The sequence below is a fragment of the Lichenostomus cassidix genome, chromosome 4A (genome assembly GCF_008360975.1).
Source record: "Lichenostomus cassidix isolate B80296 chromosome 4A, HeHo_3.0, whole genome shotgun sequence".
Classification (NCBI taxonomy): domain Eukaryota; kingdom Metazoa; phylum Chordata; class Aves; order Passeriformes; family Meliphagidae; genus Lichenostomus; species Lichenostomus cassidix.
The window spans coordinates 12,693,445-12,715,709 of record NC_139485.1 but is presented as its reverse complement, the minus strand read 5'-3'; the positions used below and the strand labels follow the sequence as shown (position 1 = coordinate 12,715,709).

The 22,265-nt window shown below is 43.2% G+C and overlaps 1 protein-coding gene across 4 annotated transcripts in view; it reads right to left on the bottom strand.

Annotated features, from left to right (window-relative positions):
* Positions 1 to 8,384: 8,384 nt before the first annotated feature.
* The window catches only part of LOC146437500 (integrator complex subunit 6-like), a 38,888-nt gene continuing 25,007 nt past the window's right edge, over positions 8,385 to 22,265 (bottom strand). The window contains exons 9-19 of one of the 4 annotated variants that reach the window (XR_014852258.1): positions 21,984 to 22,116; positions 16,001 to 16,095; positions 15,138 to 15,248; positions 13,254 to 13,469; positions 12,652 to 12,775; positions 11,975 to 12,117; positions 11,405 to 11,636; positions 10,409 to 10,801; positions 9,815 to 9,908; positions 9,021 to 9,397; positions 8,385 to 8,659 (exon numbers count right to left, since the gene is read on the bottom strand). Coding sequence is in view for 2 of the 4 variants with exons in the window: in XM_085060572.1 (XP_084916698.1) it covers positions 9,298 to 9,397; positions 9,815 to 9,908; positions 10,409 to 10,801; positions 11,405 to 11,636; positions 11,975 to 12,117; positions 12,652 to 12,775; positions 13,254 to 13,469; positions 15,138 to 15,248; positions 16,001 to 16,095; positions 21,984 to 22,116 (1,641 nt within the window). In the remaining 2 variants the exon portion in view is untranslated. Of the gene's footprint in view, positions 9,398 to 9,814; positions 9,909 to 10,408; positions 10,802 to 11,404; positions 11,637 to 11,974; positions 12,118 to 12,651; positions 12,776 to 13,253; positions 13,470 to 15,137; positions 15,249 to 16,000; positions 16,096 to 21,983; positions 22,117 to 22,265 lie in introns of all 4 variants that reach the window. The other 3 variants (XR_014852259.1, XM_085060572.1, XM_085060573.1) reach the window with 3 other exon arrangements.

Below are 22,265 nucleotides of genomic sequence, written 5' to 3'. Positions count from 1 at the left end.
GGGGTCATCCTCCAGCTGGATACAGAACCCCCCCAGAGTGGCACCATTTCTGCTCCCTTTTGGGGCCACCTGCACCAAAAGGCAGCAATTTTCTGGCAGATGGTTTGGGAAGGCTGAAGCTCACCCTGCAGCATCCAGGCCCACAGTGCTGCCCCCAGGCTCCCTGTGGGAAGCCCCCCAGCCAGACAGGGAAGCTGCAGCTCTGCAGTTCCCTGCTGTCCTGGCTGTGCTGTGCCAGGTTGGCAGGCTGCCTGCAGAGGGGAAGGGCAAAGCAAGGCTATTTTGAATGTTAAACAAGCATAAAAGACTTTGGTACCAACTTTCCACAGCCAGAACTAACAGCAAAGGCAAAACACTCCTTGGATTTGGCCTTGAGGTTCACCTTGAAGCCATAATCACCAGGGGCAGAACCCCAGCGGAAATAAATCTGATATTCCGGCAGGTTAAAGTCTTTCAATCAGTCCCAGGTTGGTCTGAGTGACACAATGCCATTTCAAAACACTTTGGACTGCAACGAAAAATACATCCTTAAAATGGCAGCTAATTAATTTTCCTGTCCTGCTAACTTAATCCTTTTTCCAGCCAAGAAAGGCAAATGGGAGTTCACAGAGCAGCAAGGCAGCCGGGAGCCTGGCAGCCTGAGCAGGAACACAAGCCCCAGGGCTCCTTGGCAGGGACCCAGGCTGTGTGGTGTCAGAGCTTCTCAGGCCATTTTAATAGGAAGGGAGATGGAAAAAAAAATTAAAAGGTGACATTTGGATTATCAAACCAATGGCTCACCCTATGCCGGTGGTCCTGGGGAACCCACAGCCCCCCACAGAAAGAGATGTGGCTGTTTATTCCCAGTTCATATCCCAGTGCTGCCAGGCAGAGCACCCAGCACTGGCAGTGCCCTCCCTGCCCAGACTGGTGCTGGCTGAACCAGTTTCCCCAGGATCTGCCAGAGGCAGGCCATGCTGCAGGGGCACCTCACTTTGGATTTCGGAATAAAATAAATAAAATAAAGTAAAAAAGAAGGGAAATATTCCCCTCCTCCCCCAAGGTATTTCTTCTATGTATTTTAGAGCAGTTCAGGGCCAGCCACGAAAGGCCAGTGCTGATGTCCTCGGAGCCCCAGGCTGCTCCACAATCCCTCGTCCTTGCCCCAGGAGGTCTCTGGTGCAGTGCAGGATGCAGGAGGAGCGTCCTGTGTGCACAGCAAATACTGAAGCAGTGATTTATTCCCCATCCTGGATGCAGAAGTGCACAAAACAAGCCACTTGCATCAGAGAGCAGCCAGTTCAGCAGGCACTCCAAAGAGGGGCTTCTCTTCCCTACATCCACAGCAAGCTGTCACTCCCTGGGCCATTACCAGAGCCTCCAAGGTACCCACAGGCTGGGGTGAGTCCCCAGGGAGGCACCAACTCTCCAGCACAATGCAAAGCAGTGGAAGGGAGAGAAGGGGTCAAATAATGCCCTTTCCCTTCCCCAAGGGCACCACCAGGGCTGCTCTGCAGCCTCCTGTCACACACAGATCTCTGCTGAGGGACCTTGGGAACGGTGGCACCATTTCAATGTCAAAGTCACCATCACCACTCTGAAGCTGGAGCCAGCTGCTCCTTCCATACCTATATGAATACACCAGCTTCAGATCACAAAGGAAAAGCCACAGCTGAGTGAGGCCCATGTTTATCTCCCATGGGAGGGACACCCATATCCTACAGGATGCACAGGGCTGGTCAACAAACCCAGGTCTGCTGGTGGTTGAGTACAGCCACACTGCTGCCTTGGGTTGTCCTGGGCTGGCAGGGAGGACAACCTTGGTAACAGCCTGAGCTGTGTCCAAAGACAGGAGCAGTGGGCAGGGGAGCTCTGCAACACACTCTCTTCTCTGCCTTTGCTTCTTGTGCTCAGGCAGCAATTGCAGAGCTTGAAAGAGGCAGACCTGAGGCTCAACACCAACACATTCTGGGAGCAGAGCAACGGGATGTTCCACAGAGATCAAGTGCAAGTTAAAACAGGAGCACTGGAATAAGGGGTGAGTCACATCAGATGAGCTCCAGACAGAACAGAGCACTCCATCAGCACGAACCCCACTCACGAGGCCCCACGCCAGCCCCACACTGAGCACAGCACCAACCTCCCCAACTCACTACAGGTCAGTGCCTCAGAGGAGCTCCCACACTGTGCCTGACAATGAACAGGGAAAGGCTTTCAACAGTTTTGGTTTCCTATCATGACAAGAGCTGTCCCTTTCATCTCCTTACTTTCACAACCCCTTCTCCCTTCAGCTGTGGGCACACCGAGTCCAGGGGCACAAGGCAGACCCCGGGAAGGAGAGCCTGTCATATCTACATCTGCAGGAATTCACCTCTGGCCACCTGGAACCCAGACAAAAACCAGCTTTCAGCTGCCTCCCGAGGTCAGAGCCTCCTCAGGGTCCTGGTGTGTGAAGAAAAGCCATCACATAACCTATTATCCAGCAACGGTTTCCCATCACGGCCTGGGCCATGACTCACCAGTAACTGCCTTTCCTGCGGGGGATTCACAGACAGTTCCCAGGAGCCGCTCTGACCCGGTTTCACCTGCTGGAAGCCGCAGGGGCTGCCGCAGCAGCAGCTCGCTGAGAGCCTTCCCAGCACGCCGAGCCCTGGCATGTCCTGCCCACATCCAGCTCCCAGCGAGCCAAACGCTGCCCCTGCACACTGGCATTCCTGTTCTCTGACAGAACTCCTGCGGGAGGATTTGATGGATGTGATACACTTAAAACAGCCTCTTCCAGAGCTCCCGAGTCCTCCACCGTCTCCTTTTCCACTAATGATCATTTTGGAGAGCGGCTTTTAAGTTCCGTATGTGCAGAGGGAGGAGCCCTGAACCCATGGATGCCAGCAGAATTTCAAAATACTCTCTCACACAGCTGGGAAAGGAAAGGTGCTGGAGCAGCTCGGGTCAGAAGCCAAACTCTAAGAGACAGTACCACCACAAGTGCCTACAGGCTTGTACAGCTTCTCTGCAGCTCTCCTGTTTTCCTTTCCAAGCTCCTGCTTTTTTTCCAGCCCCAGAAGCACACTTCCAGCAAAAGGCACCCCTTGCAGCCACTGTCCCATCTCCACCTCGTGCTGCACCCATGCCAAACCCAGGCTGGCAGGTGGGAGAGCACAGGGATAAGGAACCCACTGACATGTACAAGAGCACAGCAGCCAGTGCGTTGGTTTGTGGTGGGATTGTCCACACCACGGAAATAATTCAAGTGTGGAAGACCAAATTAGGGCACTGATTTTATAACCATCTTTGCTAGTGACACACTATATGACCTTGGGTAAGTCCCTCCATCCATCTTTAAAGACTCTCTCAGAGGAGAGCCACAAGACTTTAATTAGCAGCCGTAAAAGTGCTCGAGATAGTTTGTCTCTCTTCCAAAATAACCAACTGCAGATGAATTGGAACAATCTTATTTTCAAATTCTGCAAGCAACCAGGATCCAGGCTGCTCTCAGATCAGTCACTTCAACAACATAATCAAAGTTAAATGTGCCAGCTGTGCATGAAGGGTTTTAATATGCTGCGCAGACTGGAAAACAGCTCAAAGAATCAATGTTATTTTTCCATGGCAGGGATGTCACTGTCGAGCAGCTGCATTATAATCATCTGCAATCAGCAAAATGCCTTTTTTTTTAATCACTTTCTAGTCTTGGGGAACAGGGCTCATTTTTTATTTCTGTCCTACTTAGGAAAGCACCCTTGATCCCTGAGGGGGAACTGCCAAGGGATCAGGCAGCCACTACAGCAGCGTGCCCTGACCAGACCTGCGGCTGCTCAAATCCCAAATACCCTGACAGCCTCCTCAGCTCTGAAAGTTGTGCCCAGACAGGAACTGCTCACACTGCTACCACCACCTCAAGAAACTGTAAGTGCATTTCCACAAAGCCAGCAAAAATCCAGCTCCAGTTGCCTATTGTCACTTATCCAAGACCTGGGATGATTCCAGAGCAGAGTCCCTCCCTGTGGAAAACCTGAGCACAGCCCAGCATCCTTCCCTGCAAGGGCCACTTCTGCACACATGGGTCACAGCTGCAAGATGAAGCAAGGGGGGGGGAAGTCTCCCAACTCCATCCTTTACAAAAGGGTAAACCTCTCCTTGATATATTCTACATATTAAATATTTACAAATACAATTTAACATTAAAATATACACCTACTCTGAAGTAAATTACAAGAAACAGGCTGACCACGCAAAAAGAGCTTTGCTCTTGTAACTAACAAAATGCTTTATAACCCACTCCTGCTGTTCAGCATCCTGCAGGGCTCTAAGCACTTTGTAAATGAGCACACACCATGGGGATCATTCCAAAAAAGCTCTGTCCCTCCTACCAGCTGCTCAGCAGTGGCGAGTGGAGCTCTGGGACACAACACATTCCAGAGGTATCCAATACTTTAAGGGACATTATGCAAGACTGTTTGCATTAGAGGAGTGTCAGTGATTGAGATGACAGCAAACATATACAAATGCAAACTATCCAGCTACTTCCATTGCAGCTGGAGCTGATCCAGGACTAGGAAACAGCTGTGAAATTCCCACTGCAGATATGAAGATTAAACTTCCCCAAGCTCTCAAAAAACCACATCTCCAGCAAAAATCTCATCAGAGGTTTCCATTCCACCGCCTTTCCCAGGCCAAACTATTCTTCTGGACTTCAAGTAAATTGTTTGAGAGCTTCAGCCCAAGCTCAAAATCTGAAGAAATATGCAGCTGCTTCGAGCACTCCCCAGCTCCTGGTAAAGGGCAATTTTCCTTACATGGTACCAGCAGTTCCCATTCCTGGCAAAGCCATGTGGCTGAAGGCATGTACAGCTCAGTTCTTCCACTGCCTATGGAAATATCCTCCAGCATTTACCACGAGGCTGTACAAGCCTGTACAACAATTTAACTCCTTCCTTGGTGCATCCATCCTCTGAACTCTGAGTCATCAGCTGCTCAAAGCACCAGATCTGTGCTACCAGTCCTGAGAAGCATCTTGTCCATCTTTAAAATGAAGGCTCTGAAGTGGAACAGGTGAAGCTGAACCACTTCCCTCAGCACACAAGCAGCAACTGCCTTTCCCACCAACTCTTCCCACAGCTCCTGCCTGCACTCCCAGCTCCATGGACAACAACAGGGCTCCCCTGCCATGCTGCTTTAACCACTACCAAGAGACAACAACAAACACATCAGAAACTAACTGAGAGAAGAAAAACACCAATGCCAAAGCCAAGCCAAGGCTACTTTCAGGGATGAAACAAGCCAGCTTGCACCTCAACTGAATGGATAACTTCAAAAACGTTCAACGGTTTTTCAGTCTGTCCTCCTTGAAATGATCCCAAGATTCAGATTTAGAATACAGCTGAACAATTCCTGCAGGCCACAAGATTTTTGCTAAATCCCAAGGCATTTTTCTTTTCTAGTTTCTTCCTTTTCCACTTAGGATAGACTTCAACTTGTTTTTGCAGACCTGCAAGCAGCAGCTCCTTTTAAATCCAGTGACTAACATCCTTCCTTCAGATCTCTGCCAAACCTCCTTTCTGCCAGATCTGAAGTGTCTTTGGCCTTGTTTTCTGCTTAACTAGGTTGCACATTCTCAAGACAAGCACTCTCAAGTCCACTTGCTAAAGGTGTGATGTTGCCATGTTGCTGGTATGAAACACTGTAATTGAGCTTGATAGTTTTTTTTAACAATTTGTTTCTGTTAGGTAATGCATTTCTTCTTGTATTTTTCCATCAGAAGTTTGTGAGTAGATACTAAAGAACAGACCAAAAGAAATCAAACTTAACAGCCTACGCTGCTGCCATTCAGTCAGGCAATTTACAGGAAGAACCTGAAGAAAACTACCAGATTTTTTTAAAAAGTGAACAAAAAATAGGTTTGGGGATGTTTTTTACAGTTTCCTGAAAAGGGAGACATACAATTTCCTGACCACAGCAAAGTCAAGCATAGTACAGTAACAGCCTCTGCAGCTGCTAATTTTGGAAGATGACAACCACTCTCTGATGCTGGTTAAACCTGGGCAAGAATATACATGCCCACCCTAAATGCAGCGTGCCCCCAAACTGGGAACAGCAGCACCCAACAAACACCTGCCATAGTGACCAGCCTGGGAGCTGCATGGCTTAGAAGAAAAAACCTTTGATGTCTACAAGGGAAAAAACACAGATAACATGCACTGAGGAGACCCAGTTAAGCAAGGGTCAGAAAATGGACACAGCAGAACTCACACTGGTATCAAAACTCCAAAGCACCTCACAACCCCTCTATCCACAGCAGGAAGGCAAGTGCTAAATTTAGATTAATTCAGATTGTTCAACAATGCTCCTTACAGGACACACAGAGCCATATTTCTTCCCTAGTTCACAACATTCAACTGTGCCACATTATTTCAACCTTACATAAGGGCTCAAAAATGTAAATTCAAGCAAAGCACCAACAGCTTCCAATTCCTGGATGCATGAGTGGACCCATCCTCTCTCCTGAGCCCTTGCCAAGGGACACTCCTGCTGTGAAAGGCTCACCTGTCACACAGGTCACAGGCCTGGTGACGCAGCTCTTGCTGCTGTGCCATGGTCTGCACCAGGAAAGGCAAGGCTGACATCAACATGACCCTTCCTGGCTGTCCCTGAAGTGCCAGCACAGCTTGGGACTGTATTTGTTCAAGACCACCCACTGTGGTCTGGGCTCACAAGGAATTCTCTCCATTAAGAGTCTCCTTAACCTGGCTGTGGAGCATTTTCTGCTTCCTAAAAGGAGTCACATCCATGTTGTGCTCCATGCTGAATTCAGGGCTGTGTGTGCTTCTCATCAATTGCTGTTGCTCCTTCTACTTCATCTCTGCACTGACACAATTCCTGAGGACATCTTCCTTCCCTCCTTCTTATGATGGAAGTCCAGTTCTCATGTCCAGTTCACAATATGGTTTCTTCTGCTCCACTATTCTAACCCAAATTCAATCTATTCAGATAAAACAATGGCGAGGTAAAGGAAAATTCTCACTGCTTGCACTTGCATAGAGTATCTTCTTGTTTCTGAAGTGCAAGACTCCAAACAAGTGAATTGAAGCTACCAGCTCCCTGCAGCTGATTTGGCAGCCAACTGCATCCCACCAGAAAAGAAGCTTTACACACTAACAAGGTCACTAGTTAAAAATCTGGCCCCTGCTCAGACACAGAATGATCAAGTAAGTGTCTCTGGAATCAGTGATGAAAATTAAACAGCCATTAACTGGATGGAAGAAAGCTGTCTCCTCTTATGACCTACTATTTCAGGAATAGCACATTACACGCAACTTGATGCATTTAACCAGGCCATTCTACAACTAGATATGCACAGTATATCTGACCCTCTGTAAATAAAATCCCTTTTGAGTCCAGCATTTGGCATGGGAGGTCCATCATGATGACAAACAGCTTCCATGTGAAATTTTGAAGGAGTAAATTCCCCTTTGTATCATTCCAAGCTATTTCTGTGGGGTTTTTAAAAGAATATTTGGTTTTATTCACTTGCACAGATGAATGAAAGTTACTTCTAAGAATCAGGGCACATTTATAAGGCCTTCCCCTATGTCACTTCATTCATATACACCATGACAGAGATTTGCTGTTGCTGGATTTCATTTCCTTCTTGAATTTAATTTCCTTCTTGAATTTCACTGGTGCTATTCCAATGGTCAAACTGCATCTTCCAAGGAGACCAAGGCCACTGTTTCAGAACGGATGGAAAAGACGTCTCACAGACTGGTTTGTACTAAAAATACCAGCAGGAACAGAGAAGTACAGGCTCACCACAAAAATCTGTTTCCCTGCCTGACCAGTCCACTGGAATCCCTGGGATATTTCCCATACAAGGCCAAGAGCACAAGTTAACACGAGCACAAGTTAACACGAGCACAGCTTCAACCTGTCTGTAAAAAAGCTGTTAGAGGATCAGAGGATGCTATGCGCAAACAACTGAAAATTCACACTCATCCCAAGAGCCACTTAATACTGGCACATTATTGGTACTGCTTTAAAGAGAAGAAAAAATTACATGCAGGTGGCTTCAGTCTTCTTTGTATGTTCTGTCAGATATAGAATTACCTTTGGACAAAATAGTAAGAGGAACAGAGGAGAAGATACCAGCTAAGGTAACCAGGGGCTTGGTAAACTGGAACTTAGTACCCTCAAAACTGAGTAAAAATGTGCAGCCCACAGAGGCCAAGCTGAGTGACACCTGAGCAGGTGCTCCAGGCAAAAACACATTCTGCAGCTACCACCACAAGCTGTGTTTGAGGGTGTGCAAGACCAGGTTCAGCTGGTTTTACAAAAATATCCTCAGTCTGTCGGTAACAGACAACTGGAGGAACTCAGTGCTGCCCGCTACAGACTCCTCAGATTAGCACTTCTTAAAAATTAATAAAATGGTTTATTTTATATATACATATGTTCCAAAAAATTTATACAGTTAAAATATCAAATTAGTGATCTGGTAACAATACTGTTCAAAATAATCTCTTTTGTATGAACATTAAAATACACGTTTTTAAAAGCGTTTCCTTTTAGTGCTTCCAAAGCACAGCGTGTGCCAAGGCCACCTGAAGAATCTCCGTCCTCCTCACAGGATGAAAGAGAACTGAAGTCGGGGACCTGGGAAGCCTCAGGTGCACTTTCATAATGTCTGCAGACAAAACAGAAGAGAGTCTGAGGTAGATTGTTTAGTGACCATCAGGTGGTAACAGTCACAGGGCTGTCTTTAGCTTTCATTAACACAATAGCAGTTTCTTTACTCTCAATCTACACTGAATCTCAAGTTTAAAGGCATGGCTAGCAGTTCTTGGGAACAAGACCCTTGTCTCTGTGGTGGCAACATGCAATTTTACCAGTGCAGGTGTTTCTGGGAGGGTTTTTTTGGGAACACACGGGCTCTCTCCACGATGCAGACAGTGTGTGCATTTGACAGTGCCCCATTTTAGTGCAACCTGCTGCCTATAGCACGTAAATGTCTAATGACAGCGTTCAAATGAGTAAATTCTCATCACCTGCAGGAGGGGCAGCAATGGTTATTTTCTTCCGCCTGTTGAGCAAACAGCACCCTCCACAGGAAAAAGCCACACCTTTCATAGCAAATCCTTAAGGTTATAGCCCAGCTTCTGCCGAATCAGGCTCTTAAAGTTAAAGCTCCACTGCTTCTTCTCAGACTGTGACAGTAAAATCACTTGACTGCCAAGATGGTGAGGGCAGCAGCTACATCCTCTTCCACTCTTCTGTGGCACAGCAAACTCATTCCTGGTCCGCATTCGTCTGGCCGGTACATTATTATCTACTGTTGACATGATTAACTCTGTTGGGTGGGCTGGTGAAATCTAGTTCCTCTAGTATTCTCTCTAAGTGTTGTATTAAGACCCGTTTTTTAAACCTAGAGAAGAGAAGGAGAGAAATATAAATTTCTTTTTCCAAAAATACAGTTGAACAACTCAGGAATATTCAGCCATGATGAATCATATTACCAGAAACCCTGTTTCCACTATGGAAGAACTTACTTTACTTCTGGCATTAGAATGGCTAGAAAATTTAATTTAATACATCTGCCCCTTCCCAATCCACCCAAATTTTGGGCTGGTCTTCAATAACAACCCATGTCTCTAATTCACATTTAAACATTAAGTAAAGATTATTTACTCCATAAAAATGTAACGGTAGTTTGACCCCTAAAACAATTATAATTTAAATATGTCAGAACAAAATCAAAATACTAGCACTGATGAAGTTTACTATTTACTCCCAGGATCTAAATTAATGTTTATGACCCCAAGTAATTTCTAACAATACAAACCTTGCTGCTTCCTTGATAGCAAATTCAATGAAATACTTCTGAATTTCCATAGGTCCTTGCACCTCCTCAAGAAGAGAAAATATTTTTTCATAATCTAAAAAAGAGAAAAATTCAACCATGTATTAAAAATGAATGCTGCAGATGCAATTTCAGAAAAGTTTAAGAGCCCAAAAGGAAAAACAAAGCCCAGTTTCATATATCTGTGTACAATAAAACACGTAAAGCAAGAAAAACACCTGCATTAGCTTTAAGAGCAGAACACAGGTGATAGAATCATTTGAAGTGATACTGATGATCTGGGAATTCAAATGTGACACCACAGATTAAGGTTCTCTTTAAAGAGGAGCAGCTAGGAACACATATCCACAGAAAATGCAGGCTGGGCAGAGAAGCCTCCCATTTCCATGATCACAGTTAACACACAGGGTGCCACCAAGCCCTGATCTGGCCTGGAACCATCATTTCTGAAAGCAGAAATTACTCAAAATCTTAAGTTGTGTGTATATTGAAAAAAGCTCCTTCCTTCAAGGAAAAGCCTTCTCTCTCACACCACATATAATATACTACTAAAATAAACAAACCCAAATTACTTACTTCTTCCAGGTTTGCGAACCTCTTTCATCACTTTAATTTTGATGTCAGCATTGTTTCCCTCTAACATGGTAGGTGTTATTTTAAAGGAATTTGGCACAGATTCAGAAGTAGACTCCATGGCCCGCTTTTGGTCATCTCCACTCACACTGTAATTCAGAGGCCCTCGCACAAGTGCATTGGTACCAGGTTTATGATCCAGCCCATCTTCACTCAAACAGTTGAATTCAACTGGTAGAGAGTCTAAGTCGTTGGGTAACATCTCATCCTCTCCCACAGCAGATGGAACCACGGGAGCCATTTGCACAGGTAAGCCATCAATTTGCTTTTCCAACAACTGACAGTTTTCTGCTTTCTTCTCTCCATTGCCATCCTGGACAACACTGTTATTGGTATCTACAAGTGAAAAATACATATCTTACTAGTGGATAACTGCAGCATCAAAAAAAACCCCAGAAAGAAACAGTTTTGTATCCTTTCTTTATGTCTGATGTGCTGTATAGTGATCTGACAGTGCCACACAATGTTCCAATACTTTTATTCAACTTTAGATGTGACCAAGGGAACAATTCCCCTTTGGAAGGTTACCAGCTCATATCACTATCAGGAAGTCACCAAGTTCTGTGTAACTAGGGCAATGTGATGACTCCTAAGTAAACTCACTTCCTCCTCGTCCCCAAACCCAGCTAACAGAGTTTGCTTCTTACTCTGCTGGTACGGAAATTACTATTTGTGGAAAATGAAATAACCATATTTTAACTTTCCTTCTTCACCACAGAATACACAAAAAAACCCTAAAAGCTGATCTGAGGTACTTCTATCTCCAAACATTTTTTTTTATTTCAGATTGCATTAGCTGTAGCACCAGCCTGCTTATCTAGGCCAACAAAAGAAACTCACTCCTACACAAGAGCGAAGCACAGACGCACTGACAGAACCTTCTCCCTCCCTCCCTAGATATCCCCACGACCCAAGCTGCTGTACCACAGCTCAGCATACCTTTATTTGCTGGGACACCCTTGAGGTTCAGGTAGGAGGGGGAGCCAGGAGCAGCAGGTGGCCCCTTCCCTCCCACGTGGTTGGTGACAACGGGCGGTGACTGCGGCCGCCGCAGCAGGGGGGACATGCTGCGCCGCCTCTTCAGCGATGCCGGCGTGTTGGGCTCCCCGGGCCGCTTGACCTTGTTCTGGGGCCCTGCCACAAACTCATCGGCCTCGTCTATCATCATACCCTGAAGAGAAAGGAATAATTTAAGTCACGGTACAAACCGGCAGTTGTTGCACCAATCAGCTGGTGAGTTGAGTCCCTCTGTGCTCAGATTCAAGTGGCTTTCAGAAAACTTGTCAGCTTTCAGAAAAGAGATGCCCAATGTAAGCAGAAAGCTCAGTGCCACTCCAAGCCAGTATGACTCTGTACACATTCGTCTTGGACCACATGGGAGACATCCCTCCTTTCCACAGGCTGCACAGGTTAGCAATATACTGCAGTTGTGGGGGAGAAATTCTACTCACAAATTATTTCAAGCTGTGTTAAATATAAAAGCACAGCAGGCAGCAAGCCCCCTCCTACCTTCTTATCCTGTTTAAATGGATTGCCAAATGTATGAAGTCTTTTTGGTTGATCCGGGTCAATTTCCCGAAGGGGTGAAGGCATCATTTTCAGGTATTCCTGGTAATTTCCCATCTGAGCAACAGGAACACTATGAAGGCAGTCTGCAATAAAATAGAGATCTCAAAATTAAGGCAATACAAACTTCACACACCTCAGTTTCAAGTTTTATCATTTGAGAACTACAACTGACTGTTTCTTTTCACTGCAGAGGAAGAGCTGATTACTACAATTGTGGAAATAAGCCTGGCAAGAGCTGAGTTTAATTGACAGAAGAATGAAGAATAAGCAAGTTTAATTTCTATACTGACAACTGCATCTTCAGACCACCAGCAACTCACAAAAAACAAAAGAGAGCTCCTCTCTGCCTTAAGCCCCCATCACTTTATAACACGTAAGCTCTCCCATGAAACTTATTTTTAAATTTCAAAGCAAACATGACATCTTGAATGACAGAAGGCAAAAATTTCCTTCCCTCCCCTTCAGAGTCAAGAAAAGGACATTTTCTGACTCCGCAAGAGGTACAACAGCCACTTCTGCTCCCACAGCAGTGACAGACAAAGATCACTACCTTTAGGGAAATAACAAAAATAGCTGTATTCTCTTCAAACTACTAATGAAGAACTGTGACTCCTTACCTTCATCCTGCCCCAAGATAAGCCTGTGTGTTTTCAGAAGATTCGTTCTCATTCTAGTTAGCTGGTCTAGAAGACTGCGACGAGGAATATCATATGCATTTCTGAATGCCTGTGGCTTCAAGTCCTAGTTTTGTAACAAAATAAGTAACTTTCAGTTAATCCATCAGTTTTCATGCATGCAGAAATTCCACTATGAACTGTAATAACATTAACTATTAAAAAAATATTCTTAAGTAACTTTAGAGCTTTGTAACTGGATACAACAAGTTCACTGGCTGTCTTTTCACCACGATCTTATTCAGAATGAGTGCTTTCAGCCCCATTAAGAGTAAGCACGTTAATTCCTGGATGAACAATGGTTGTCTTTTGCAGAGACTGCCACTTAAGACACAATAATTTTTGTTCACTACCATGATGTTTTCAAAGTGTCCCAAAATCAAGTGCAAAAAAATTGCATTTACTCTTCTCCCTCTTTATGTCTATGCTGTACTCATCACAGTTCAGTGAAGGTACTTCCTTCTATACTAAGTCCAGGAAAGTCACCCATTTAAAAAACAGATGAGATTAACTGCTTAGTCATGCAAGATCACTGTGCTGTTTACCTTGTTTAAAAGTCCTATGTGGAATCCAGCAAATTCTTTGACATTCATTTCCGACAGCCTCAGTGGAGATTCCCCAGTGATCCCTTGCAGCAGTTGTTTAAAATCCCTACTGTGTACCAAGGAGAGGCCACTGGAGTGATTTTTCACTTTTATTCCAATTTCTTGTGGAACTTTCTTACCCACTGAACCTATTATCCGTTCCGATTCTATTTTTGTCTAAAATGGAATCACACCGTGAGTTAAAGAATCAGCAGGCATTGCACATTTCCAGTACAAAACACACAGTACATTAGCAGAATAAACCTACAAATTTAGTTCCCAACTAACTACCCAGGGATATATTGGATTACATAGATTAGATCTCAAGCATAAAGAAATCCTAATGTGCTAGCATATGGAAAAATATTTAGCCAGTGTATCTAAATTTATATGTCAGTAGGAGGTCTGTGAACATCCCTGATTTTGCTGCAAGTCTGTGACTCTCTTGTGTCCCGGAAGAACCATCTTTAAAGGGAAAGAAAACACAAAATTGAAGGTAGGATGCCTTAGGTTACAGTAAAGTTGCATCTAAACCAACAGTATTATTCAAATATAGTAATACAATTTCAGTTTATTTTTGAAGCAACCTATGAACTAAGGTTTGCTCTGTATGTTTGTGACAATATAATGGAGAAAAGTTGTAAAAGAAATCTGTTTTATGAGTAAATTTCTAAAAACGTATCACTTCTCCAACTAGCACAGATTTCTTATTATAGCTAGATAGAATTTTACTGTATTAAGCTCTAACTGTATTCAGAATAAGTTCTTTTTTTACCCACTAGCAATACCTCCAAAGGAAAAAACACAAACAAACAAAAAAACCCCAACACCCAACCAACCAAAACCCACAGTGATTGCAACCCACTTCCCTCAGATCTCCTCCTCTGCAGAGTTTCCTTCATTATCTGTGGGAAACTGAATTTAAGGACAGCAGGAGCACAGCAGAATTCTGGAACTGCCTGTGCCTATACAGGAGCTTCTAATGCATTCCACACATTCAAACTGTTCCATGTACTGAGAATGTCTGTGAAAGCCACAGCAGCCATCTCGAGTCATTCCAACTCCATAGTGCAGATAAATAATATGAATTTGCATATCATTAGATTACCAAAATAACACTGGAAGTTTTATGTCTAGGAGATGCTCAGTCATTCGGAGGCTTTGGGATGTATTTTGTGCATTCTTTAAGGCGGAGGATTTTTTCTTTGTAATTTCAAAGGCTGCATTGCTTCCCCACTGCCTTCTAGATATGACACTACTGTTGTAAGAGCCCCTCTTACAATGCTAAGGAGAAAGAGCTTCCAGGCCCTTACACCTAGAATAGCAATCTTGAAAAAAAGGTATGTAAGACTATTTCCCACCAGGTCACAATACATAGAGTGACTTTGACTTGAAGGTAACAAGAAGCTCAAATATAAAGGTTGAGCTATGATTTTACTTGCCATGGACAAGAACACTTTTTGGAAAATACACATTGCCAAGGGACACATGGAAATAAACATGAGACTGAGAGCAAGCCTCTGACTTCAGCTGTGAAGAACAATGGCAAGAGCAGCCAGAAATCCAATTAGTGATTATCTTTGGAGTTTAAAGTCTAGCAGATATTTTAAATATAGCTGAGGAGGTCTCCTTTGCATTCGTCTCCACCACTTACAGAAGGCACAATCACTGGCTACAGAACCACACTGGATTCATCCATATTTGCAGTGGAAATGCTCACCAATCTTCAATTATAATATATGCTGCACACCCATATGAACTCCCCCAGGGATTAACTGCTTTATGAGATTACCACAAACTAAATAATCAACGCACTTCTAATTGCAAAGGTTTTATCAATACTACCTGTTGGCTGAGTTTTTTAAGGTAAGAGATAACACTGTAACTAAGTCCACAATCTAAATTATCTGATATCAGATTTGGAGCTCCCATCATCCTTAGGGCTTTCTTTAATGGCTATAAGGAAAACAAAATACACAATAGTAAGAGAATAAGTATTTAAAAAAGAAATTTATAAGCTCAATTATAGGAAGCTAAGGCACATAGATTAGTGCTCTAGCTTTTCCACTTTTGGCCACTAAAATTCAAGTCTATTCAGATAACATGTGACAAGAGTTTGGTGTCTAACTAGCTCACAATGGACGTTATGCCACATCACCAAGACACCACTATGTGGTGCCACTAGCAATTTCCACTCCAAGGCTCAGGTCCAGAATAGCCGGGATGATGCAAGTCCATATTGAGGTGCATTGTCCAAGCTACACGTAAGAGGTGACACGGTGCCTCCCCCCACCCTTCATTTGGCTCAGTCAGTATCAGTTTCCCAAGTTCTAGCACTTCACCCACATTAATAAACAAACTAATCTGCATTTCCCTTGTCCAGTTACAAAAATAATGCCAAATTAGGGTTCTCTGAACATTCTAATGTATTTTTGATCAAAGCTCATTTAATATTTAATGATCAGAAAACACTTTTAATAAACACTTATTATCTTAACATAGCTACTACAACTCAGTATTTCTACGAATTTATTTAATTCTTGAAAACATTTGTTCTAATCTACATACCTCTAAAAGGCAGAATGTTAACTACCTAAAATGCCATCATAATTATGTTAAAAAAAATTTCTAGGAAGAAGTATGATGCAAAGGACTCTGGTCACACCAGCCATTATACCCCGGAGGATGAGATGAGAAGAAGAACATACCAGTAAGTAGTAAGGAGGCATTGTTTTTAAGTAGTTGTCAAAAGCCTGTCGCCACTTCAGATTTGGCTTAAGTTTGTGAACCTTAAACAAGTCATCTGCAACAAGGAAAACAACAAAAGTAGGTGTCATTTATACAATCCCAGACCTTTAGCTTTGTCCAAAATCGTACGTGCCAGATTTCCCCCCATTTCCTCCCTCCACCCATCTCCCAGTGGGGCTTCCCCCCAAAACAACTGCTCTTAACCTTAGTTGTGAAAGATTGGGAATCCCCAGTCTTAGCTGCAGTAGGCAATCCAGAGCAAGTCCCCAGTACAAGCAAACTTAAAAGGTACACCAGACTTAAACACTGCACACAACTACCAGCAGCATGGAAGGTACAACACATCCACCTGTTAAGGGTTTCACCTCCCTTGCCCCACTCTTGCATCATCAGGGAGTCCCTGTATCTGATTAAACCAAACAACGTTAATTTGGTTCAATTTCCATTTTCAGACCAGCTTTCTTCTGTTCAACATGTATGATGAATTCTAGTCTCCAGTAAAAGTATCCTTTGGCATCAAAGGGGAAGAATTAAAAAAATATAATCAGGGAATCCTTCTGGCCACCTTTGCTGGCCTTCCTGCCAACAGCAGCTGCACCCTGGTAGAGAAGGGGGTTACCTCCAGCCACACCACCTGAGCCTCATGCCAGGGCAGCAAAGTCTCCCACAGGAACAGAAAAGAGACAGAAATTAGCTAAAAAAACCTGCTGTCCTTTAAGAGAGGGCCAACCAGACACTCATTTCCTTTGGATACTATTTTAGAAGCACTTTGCTCACTACAGGTGTGCACCTGGCTGTTCAGGAATCACTGAGGTGGAACGTGGACCTATTTGTTGTGCACACTATGAACTGTGACAGTGGTCTCTACACCAAACACAGCATCCTGCAATTTACCATTTGAAATTATGAATTATCCACTGAAATAAAGTTTCTTCTTAGTAGGGTTGTAGCATGCTGGCAAAGTGAGGCTAATGGAAGGATATGCAGGTCTGGAGAAAGGGATGTCCAAAAATTAACTGGGGAGAGCTGCAGGAGACAGAGATGCACAGAAGAGGGTGTGCAAAAGACAGATGCAGCAAGGAAATTGTTTTCTCCAGATTGAGCTTTCAGGAAGATATATTAGGAGAAGAAAATTCGACTTGCATAGTACTCTGCACAAATTGAACAGATGTTATGATACTACTTCCCAAGTTCTCATAGACAAACCACACTCAATTACAGGTATTTTCCAATCTAAATGAATTCTGGATTACATATAAAAACCACACTACAGACGCTACTTCTTCTCTTCCCTGGCCTGAAGAAAGTGGGCTGGAGTTTGACAGCACAAATCGAAATTCCATTTGAAATCTCAATATACCACAAGCTTAGCACTATTATCCAAAAGAACCAGGAATGATATCATGACATATGGCAAATATAAAATAACATCCATTCTTATCTCATAAACCTATTACCTTTTTGCAACAAACTGTTAAACTACACACCCTCTCAAAATTTAACATAAAAAAAATTGAAATGCAAGATGTTCAGTATTTAGTAAAGTATGTCCTAATGTTTTACAGTCTATGAGTTGGTTGAGTACAGCTTGAACCTTAAACCCCTTATCAGCACTTGATTAGTGTCTCACTTCCTGCACTGTGAGGTTGCAGCAGTAATTGCACAGGCACTGCGACATGGCACAGCCACTCTTTTAGCTCAGCCAGCTGAGAGTCTCCATCCACAGCACAGCTCTACTCCCAGACATCAAGTGCAAAAGCACCTCCCTGATCTCTGCTATCCAAGGAGAAAGTTCTCAAACCTATGCAGAGCTTCAGCAAAGATTTGTCTTTTTAAAACTAGAGTCTCCCCACAGCACAAACTCACTGCAGGAACCGGCACCCTCTGAAAAGGGTGGTAAACACAGCCACAAGTTTCAAAAAGAACTTCACCATCAGCATCTTACCTGCCTCTACCTTGAGAGTTTGAGACACACACTGTCAGCAGATTGCAATACAAGCACTTGAAAGGCACTTTCCCCCCTTTGCCCTGGGCAGCACATGATGATTTATACAAATAAGAAAACTAACAATAATCCAGTTAACTATGTCTTTCACAGATTAACCCCCAAACTTTTGCAAATAAAAATTAAAAAGTAGCAAAAAAAAAATCCTTACATGATTTAGTTTTACTTCAGCCTATTAATTTTCAAATACTGATTTCTTTATAGTCCACTTATTGCAGAATTCTTTTTACTTCTGAACTCAGAGGGAGCTAAAAGCACTGGATAATTGGGAACATGGTATTAAAAACCATTAGGAAAGGGCTACAAGCTGCTACAACTCAAGAAATCAGGTAAAACCACACAAACCAGTTAACCAAAAACTGTATTGCAAAGTTTTTATCCACTTCAGAATAATGTACAAAACAACCAAATTGTGACAATCAGGACAACACACACCTTTAAAACTCAGTACTATAGAACAGGGCTGGATGTACCTTTTAAGATCAGTGAACAGTTAAAAAAAAATAGAGCATGAGAGAGAAGAGTCAGCAGGTAATTTCAGTAGTTCAGCTGGAGCCCAAATTACAACAGTTCATGCACCATGTAACCCAAAGTAAAACTTAACACTCTTTTTTTTAAACCACCACTCACATTAAATTCCATCTGAGCAAGTACACCATCATTCCCTGTTGACTCCTGTAATTATCCTAATTATGCACTAGTAGATAGATACACTGCTCTATTCTAGTTAGTAGAGACTCATGATTTTACATTCACAGAAAACAGTACCCTTCCCTGCAAACCATCTAGTCAAAAATAAAGTACTGCAATGGAAAATAGCATCCATCAGTAACTAAGAAAGGTATTGTGTCACTGTTTCTCCACTGATACAAAACGTATCAAAATGTATTTGGCTCTCCCTCCCAGAGCCACAGCACGCTGTGTTCACAGGGGTGTGTGAACACAGCCCTTGATTTCCAAAATATAAAATCATTATTTGCAGGTTCTCTCACAGAGCCTGTAGAAGCATCAAAGGAAACTGTCCATGCTGCAGTCCCTCGTAGGCAGACATCTTCTAAATTCTCATCCTGATGCATATTTAGACTCACAGAAATACAGTATTAACCACCTTCTCAAGGCATTTCCTCCCGCATGATTGTTTCACTGCAGCTTCTGCTGGCATTCCCAACGAACAGTCACTCCTACTGCCCAGCAGTGCCTGCCCTCCCACCCATGCAGCTAAAAGCAGCCAAATAAAAAATCTCAGGCAAGGCAGAAGCATTTAGAAATATACCCCATCTTTACTCAGCTCTCCCTGAAACCCCTCTTTTGAGTTCTGCTTCATGAACTTGGCTGAAAAGTATTTTGAAACAAAACAGCACCTGAAGTACAACAGCTTTGCAACAACCCTTCAAGAGGAAATTTTTATCATCTGTGGGCCAAGCATTCAGTATTCAAGCATGTCAGCATCTGCCTGTGAAAAAAGCTCTGCCTTCAGCAGCCTCCCACTGAACAGAAAGAACTGCACCCCACCTCCTCAGTTCTGGGAGCAAACCACCACCAAGCTAGTCAGGACTTCTCTCTAGCCTTCTGAGAGAAAACTGGAGCTGCTCGGCTCCAGCTGCACATCCCACATTATCCATCACCACTGGAAATGGACCAGAGAGCAGTGTTTTTGTCAGATAACCAAATACAGTGCACAAGTCAGGTTAACACACAGACTGTGCAGCTTCACTGATTTATCAAGTCCTATTAATTGGCTCCTTTCCCTTAAAAAGCTTCTGAAAGCTGGCTCTGTAAGTCAAACGCCAGGAGAAGCTACGGCACTCCCAAATCCACTCTTGCAGAAACCAAGACATAAAATCACCAAAGCTATAGGATATGGCACAATTTACCTAATTCAGCTACAGACCACTCAGTTTGCTCAAGTTTCACCAGCAAGCTTCCTCATCCCTACTTATCTTAGCTGTTTTTAGGGCTGTGTCTCACACTACTTTTCAAAAAGAGAATTAAAACTTCCCCTGCTGCTCAGGAATGCAGGAGGAAAACAAAAATGCAAGCAAAAAAATTCTTAAGCATCTCACTACCTGTTTATAAGATCAAACACATTTGATAATACAGTACAAATATACAGTTGTAAAGTGGTTTTGTCTTTGAAAGAGTCACCAGAAGGAACAGAGATTATCCATGGTACTATCCCAACAAATCTTCCAACACAACATTCTACCAGTAGGGCAGGAGCCACCAGAACTGAACTGATGCACCAATATGGGAGATAGTGGTTGAATGGAACAGACTTCTCCTGGTCTTGGGAGTTTTCACATCCTTTTAAATCATGGTGAAAGTAATGAAAAACTGATTTTATGCACTCAAATCTGTCCTCTGTTGAACCATCAGTATCCACTATTGGCATATATGAAGCAAGACATGGGGAGTGCTCCTACCTACCCTACAGAGCAAAACACAGAGTCAGTATTGTTAGAAACATCTACAAATAATTTACCAGGTATGCTGCTTATCATCTCACTCATTTTCCATACTGCTAAGTTGCAAAGGGCCCTACTTTTGTGTTGAATGTATATTCCACAGAACTTAACTCCACCATGCCTTAGAGCCCAAGGATAAAGTCCTGGAAGGAGATCTGAAGGTAACATTGTGTGTGCTTGTGTGAACAATATGGAATGCATGGGATTTGTGCCCTAAAGAAAATAACCGCTTTACAACTCAGGCAATGTGGAAGCTCTGCATTTTCCTTTAAAGAGCCTTCAGAAATTTAAGAAGTGGGATTACCAGGTGAGTAAACTGCAGAATAGCACTGCACACACTGAAAAGTGCCTTTCCTCGAAGAGAAGGAAGAGCTTTACACCCCTTTAAAAAAATGGCAGGGGGAAGACAAGAGCTGCCAATGAAGACACAGCAGAACTGCAAATGTCAACACCCAAATGAACAGGGAAATTAATTTAGGATCAGTGATGGCTTTTCAAGTAGTGGATCTGCTGCAGTATTTCCGAAACCACAATCACAGAAACTCTCATCCTCCTCGCATACTTTGGGACAATTATCAGGCTACATAGATAACTATAAAAGACACATTATCAGCAAGGACAAGTTTCTTCTTTTTTGGTTATGACCAGGATTATGAAAAAGCATTTCTGAATTGTGTTCTGTTCTTTTTTTCCTAGAAATGAATGGAAAAATCTTGTGTAAGACAGTAAGACTCACTGTTAATTCTCTCCATCACTGTTCTTCTGTATCACTAAACACACCCACAAAAACTAGAACAAAAAAGCCTTACAGCATGTGCAACTGAAAGGGTTAGTGGCACCCTGGAAACTCCTCTCTGCCATTACCTTTATGCCAGATCCCTACTAACCACAATTACTGTGGCAGTTACTCACACAGCACCTCTTCATATCGTCTTTCCTTAGAAAATAATTTCATTGTGGGAGTAAAAAAAACAAAAACAAAACCTGGTCCTTTGGGCAAGAAAGAAATGCAGACTGTTTCACTGCTCAATTCCTTCTTACTGCTCTAAACTGCATTAGGGAATTCCCTCTTCCCAGCACCCGTGACAAACACTGCATCTCATCTTCCAGTAAAAAATAAGCTGCTACAAGAGCAACTGCAAAACCTGGATATACCACACCCTAAATGAGGGAAAAGAATGGAGGTTGAAGCTTACTCCAGGTTAAGGAAGAGGCTACGTGTCTAGGAGGTGAACAGCATCAAACATGCACTGGAAGCAGGTAGCTCTCCTCCTCTGCTGGAGAGAAAAAAAGGGAGAGGGGGTATGAAAATCCTCTCCTCCCAAAGTATGTTAAAAGAGTTTGCAACATTCTCTACTCTCTGATCTCCATTATTTTATAATGTCTCAAACTAAGGCAGAACACCAACCATTATTGTTTTGCTTTTACTCTGAAGGAGCTGCACTGGCAGTCCAATGCAGATGTGTTACCTACCCAACAATGGAAGTAAAACAGGGTAGTTGTAAGGCATCACAAAGAGGTTTACACAGGTTAAAGTAGTGCTTGCTTTTAAATACCCAAACGGGTGGCCAAGTTCGCTGTACTTTCCGCTGCTACTCACAAATACCTGACAAAGAATAAGAAAGATCACTGTATTAGAAAGAAGAACGAGAAAAATATTAAACATGGGGCATTTAAAAATTCAAATCAATCTGAATCCAATTGCATTAAGACAGTAAATTACCAAGAACAGACAAACCCAAACACATCAGGGTG